Raw genomic sequence first — 5,205 nt, 5'->3', positions numbered from 1 at the left:
AAAGCCAGCTGACAGCTAATAAACTGGCTGGCCCCATAGCCCCACAGCCAACAGCCGGCAGACAGACACCCTCAGCCCCACGCTCAGGGTGCAGCCAAGGGAGGATGAAGGGTGGAGGGTGGTTATCGCAGATGTTCCCTGCTCCTGGCTTCCTTCCCAGGCCTCACCCACCACTTTCTCCCCGAGGCACTTGCCCAGGTCACCCTTGCGGGGCTGGCACCCTCCCCACTAGATCCTGCTGCTCCATCCCTACTGCCCAGCCCTCAACCTCCATGGCTCCCACAGCCCCCACAAGCTCTGGCCCCTCCACTGACCAGCTAAGTCGGCTGACTCAGCTGAGCCATAAAACACACCTCAGCCTGGCCTAGACCCTCTAATGCCTCCCAGGCAGTTTCTACCAGAACCTCATCCCATCCCACCAGAAGCCAACCCGAACAATGAGGATTGGATCACCATTTCCAGAAAGGACAGAGGAGCAGTGGCAGAGTCCTGGCAGTTCACTGGGACCCCACCCCTCACCCCTATGCCACAGCCAGTGGTCACCTGACGTGGTCACCCCTCATCAGGCAGGACCAGACCCCACTAGGTCCCCTTCCTAGGACCTGATGTGGGGAGCCTTCCTTTCCTGCCAGCTTCCCAGGCCCTCCCTTCACTATACCCCAGGCACCTGGCTTGTCCCCCAGGGGTCAAAGGAGCCTCTAGGAGAAGACAGCCCACAGTCACCCCACAAGCCTGAGGCCAGCAGAGCAAGGGGTCTCCTCTGAACAGGATGCAGAGCCCCCCCCATCCTTGGCTTCTTTTCCTCATCTCTGGGGTAGGCAGAGGTCATCAGGTCATTTGACAGCCCCCTGACCCTGAGGCCCTCCGCTGCCTAAAGCCTAGCTTCTGCTGCCATGGGGACTGTCCTAAAGATGAGGAAACTGAGGCTGGAAAGGCAAGGGGGGTACCGAGATCACACAGCTAATCGCAGCTGACCCAGACCAGTTCACACACAAGGGGCCTCTGGACCAGCAGAGGGTCTTCCAGAAAGCCCCGGGGAGTGGCTCCTTGCTCCTGTCATCTTAGGGTCCCTGTTGCAGAGTGGCTCTTCTCACTGGGCAGTATATGGAACACCCTGCCTAGACACACACCTCATCCTGAGCCTCCCCTCTGACACACAGAACTGGGCAGAGGAACTGTGGCTTCTGAGTGTACCTCACAAGAGCCTGGCAGTGCCCACTAGGACTGTTTGGGATGCTGCCCCTTGGATGTGCCCCTGGGATCCAGCACCACACCAGGAGAAGCCCAAGGCCCCCAAAGGGTCCTGTGCAGGAGCCAACAACCAGGCCTGGCTGCCCCGGGTCACCACAGCCCCACCAGATGCCAGACCACAACTGTTTGGAGGTCAGCACCAGTTGCCCAGCACCCACCTGAATGGTCCTGGATCTGTGTGCTCTGGAACAACCTGAGCACCTATGGCTGACACCCTCAACCTGTGAGTCTGCAGCAGTGGCAACCTCCCCACAGGTCTGAGCTGGTCCACAGACCCCAAATACCTCCATGAGGTCCCTTGAAGTGGATGGGTCCAGCCTACCTGCAGAGAATATGTGGCCTGCCACAGCCAGAAATGCGTCGGTCACCACAGGCTCAGACTGCAGGGAGATGTGCAGCTGGCGAGCCACGTTGCGGTAGACACCGGGCCGTATCAGCTCCAGCTCATCCCCTGTGTGGCCACAGAAGAAGATCAGAGGCCACCCCCACCAAAGCCCCCTCAAACACGACTAGCTCTCAGCCGCCCTCCCACCTCAGCCCCTAGGGACATGGGTATTCCCAGCCCCATTCCTGCACTACTGCCCCTCTGACAAGCCAACCCCCAGGGCCAAGCCGGCTAAGCCGGTGGGGCAGGAACCGTGTGGCACAGACAGACTGGGCCTACTCGATGACTCATGGCAGACAGGCCAGCGAGCTGCCCGGGCAGCAGGAGAGGCTGGCAAGCAGCCAGAGCCGGCCTGAGGAGGGGCTACAGACCCCACTCTGTGGGCAGCCCACAATGTCATGGAGGGCAACCCAGCTCAAGTCCTACGTGGCTCAGGAAATGGCTAAAGGGAACCAACTCAGAATTGCTAAGCCACTGCCCTGGGCCACCAGCACCCCCTACTCTGGATTCCTGGTATGTCAGTATGGCCCTCTGCAGGCTCAGGACAAACCCTCCCCCAAGCTGCCTGCCTTGGTGGTGGGAGCAGTGTCGAAAACCTCCCATGGCTCCAAGAGCGGGTGTCCCCAGACTGACTAGCTCTCCAGCCAAGGCAAACAGGGAAATACTGCTGAGCCGACAGTCCTGGCCGATAAGGGTGGCAGAGTTATCCCTGAGGCCAGCTGCTCTCCATCTAATTAACAAAAATCTGGAGCCAGATTTTTGGAGCGGTTGGGGGATGGCGTGGAAATTCCCAGGGCTGGCCTGCCTGTTCCCAGAGAGACCTCTGGGGCCACTGTGGAGACACAGACAGGCCTCTTCCTGTTTGCAGCTGCCTAAGCAGCACTGAGGGCACAACAGAGATCTGGACCCAAGCGCCACAGGGTCGGACCCACCTCCCTCAGGGTAAAGGAATTATCTTCACCAGGGGGCCTCTAGAATGTACCCCCGGAGTCATCCTCAAAGCTAAAGAGACTGCTAGTGGGCAGCTGACCTCACAGAGTCCCCTTATCACACCAGGCTCTCTGGACAACTGACCAATCCCAAACCTTGCTTGGCCCTGCCCCTCTCCACACCTGGAAGCCTCTCCCCTCTTTCCTCTGATATACCTCCTCCTGGAATCTGGTGCTGGCCCAGAGAATCTGTCTCCACCCCTCCCCTGCTCCTGGGGTGGCCAGGTCTACATGGCCTTGCTCCTCAGGACCAGCACAGCATGCAAGTGCCACAAATGCAGGGTCTACACTAAACAAGGGCAGGCACACACCACTGTCAGACAGAGGAGGGACGGCACCCCCTTTTACAGGAACACTCCCTCTTACCCAACTCCCCCACACCCCGACTAGAGAGACATCCATTCCAGGTACCATCTTTGCTGCCACCTTCCCTCCCTGGGCAGGGCCACAGGCAGGCTCGCCTGTACCCACTCTGGGTATTCAATAAACATTCACGGATGAATGGCCTCAGTTGTGGTAAGGTGAGCTGGCCAGAGTCTCCCTCTGGGGTCTAGACCTTGGAGAGGACAGAGACAGTCACTGAGCTGCATGAGACCCCAGCTGTCTCCACAGGACCACCCAAATCCAGAGACTCTACCTACCCCCTCCCTAATGGTGGGTGCAATTTCCACAGGCGGGGCCAAGAAGCTTCCAAATCAAGAGGAAAGTGCAGCCTGGCAGGGCCTCAGCCTGTAATCGCAAGGATTTATTTTTCAAAACAAACATCAGGACACGTGGTCTGACAAAGGATTTTTGTGCTCAGCTGAGTACAAGGGTCACTCTAGAAATTTAGCCGCGGAAACATCTTTTTTTTTTTTTTTGAGATGAGTCTCATTTAGTTTGGGGAAGAATGTTTGAAATCTGGGCTAAGCAGGCAAATGGGGCAGAGGTTGGGGGCCTGTGCACGCCAGATGGCCTGTCCTGCACTCCAGCCATTGCAGGCAGATTTGGGACACCCCAGGGCTAGTCCCCCCCTCTCTGAGGGAGACCAAGGTCCAGCAAAGGAGGGTGCTGACCCCATCTTCCAGCCAGGGCAGCTGTATCCGAGATATAGCAGGCCCGGGCCACGCAGGCCAGGTCTGGCCAGCTCCAGAGCGGCAGCCTGCGGACCACACTCACCCAAGCGCAGCAGCACAGTGCACACCTCTGCCAGGCGGCCGCCAAGGACCAGCGCAGCGCGCTCAGGCGCGCTCCAGGCGAGGCCAGCGCGCAGCAGCCGAGCGTGCACGAACTCCCTGCCCAGCGCCTTGGCCTGGGCCACCAGCTCCTTGTCGGTGGGCGAGCGGTCAAAGGCATCCATGATCTCCGCGGCGAGGACTGAAGAGCGCCGCAGCATCTCCATGGCGGGGACGCGGGCGAGGGGTGCTGCACCTGCGGACAGACAGCCTTCGGTCGGGCCAGCCCAACCGCACTCCGCTGGGCCCGGCTGCGGAAGGTGAAGCCGGCCCAGTGAGCCACGAGGGCTAGCGGCTGGGCGTGGGAGACAGCAGCCCCCAGCGCGTGCGCCTGGAATGCGCCGGGGCGCCTACCGGGGCGCACCGAGAGGCTGAGTAACCTCTAGCTTTGGGGCCCTAAATCGTTAAAAAACAGTCTCACATTCTTTCAGAATTCAAATTAAATCCCAAAGATCACCACGGCTGACAGGGATTGGAGACACCAGGGGAAATGGTGATTTGTTCTGGGCCCAGCGGGCCCGCCCTAAAAGTCAAGCGCGCGAGCAGCAGAGGCCGGGGCCGAGGTCACAGTCAACCTCCTGCCGGCCAGCGACAGCCAGAACCCCCGCCCGGCCCCGTCTGGCCTCCGCCCGGCTGACGAGCGGGCGGCGCCCTGGGGGCTCCGAGCGGGGCGGCGGTTCCCGGGCTCCGGAACCACCCACATCCGCACCTAGGTCTCAGGTATCTGTCCAGGCCGCGTCGCTCCTGCGCATCCAGGGAACCGACGCCCGGTCCGGCCCGCTCACCTTTCCTGCCGCATGTCGCGAGCGCAGGACTGGGAAGGAGTTCTGGCTTCAGGCTCTGTCCACCGCGGTCTCAGAGGATCTCGACCCTTCCACTCAAACAAACAACGACGCGCGCCCCGCCCGGCGCCCGCCGGGTCTTCGCCTGAGCCCGGAGCGCCAGGTCCGCGGAGTTCCCGCCCTCTCGGAGGCTCCAGCCCGCGGCGTCGGGGGCCAGGGCGGCGCGGGACTCACCGCGCGACTCCCAGCGGGCGAGAGGCAAGACTTGGGGCTTCACCTTCTAAGGAAAAGGCAACCCCCGGGGGCGGAGCCTCGGAGCCCCGCCCGGAGCTCCCCCCACCGCCTCCGGGCTTAAGGAGGACCGAAAGAGTTCCCGGGAGCAGGGATTCAGACCGGCCACCTGCCTTGATTCACGCCCGGACCCATTTTAAACTTGGGTTGTCTTTTTGTTGTTGGTTTGTAGGGGTTTACGTAACCTGACACGTGCCTTTATAGCTAGACAGATCCACTTGGATTGCTGTTTATTTGAAAATAGCAAACATCTCCTGCTACAGTTAATCCTTACTTTATGGTTACAGCCTTTT

At 60.6% G+C, this 5,205-nt stretch overlaps 1 protein-coding gene across 2 annotated transcripts in view; it reads right to left on the bottom strand.

Annotated features, from left to right (window-relative positions):
• The window catches only part of BOK (BOK, BCL2 family apoptosis regulator), a 12,580-nt gene extending 7,687 nt beyond the window's left edge, over positions 1-4,893 (bottom strand). For both annotated transcript variants that reach the window (XM_003798260.3, XM_023518263.1), the window contains exons 1-3: positions 4,625-4,893; positions 3,784-4,035; positions 1,574-1,702 (exon numbers count right to left, since the gene is read on the bottom strand). In XM_003798260.3, the coding sequence (XP_003798308.1) occupies positions 1,574-1,702; positions 3,784-4,006 (352 nt within the window). In that variant the 5' untranslated portion in view covers positions 4,007-4,035; positions 4,625-4,893. The remainder of the gene's footprint in view (positions 1-1,573; positions 1,703-3,783; positions 4,036-4,624) is intronic.
• Between the last annotated feature and the right edge of the window lie 312 nt (positions 4,894-5,205).

Source organism: Otolemur garnettii, unplaced genomic scaffold (genome assembly GCF_000181295.1).
Source record: "Otolemur garnettii isolate 467f Iridium unplaced genomic scaffold, OtoGar3 scaffold00133, whole genome shotgun sequence".
NCBI lineage: Eukaryota > Metazoa > Chordata > Mammalia > Primates > Galagidae > Otolemur > Otolemur garnettii.
Note: the sequence above shows the minus strand (reverse complement) of the source record. Positions and strands in the feature narration are given on the sequence as shown.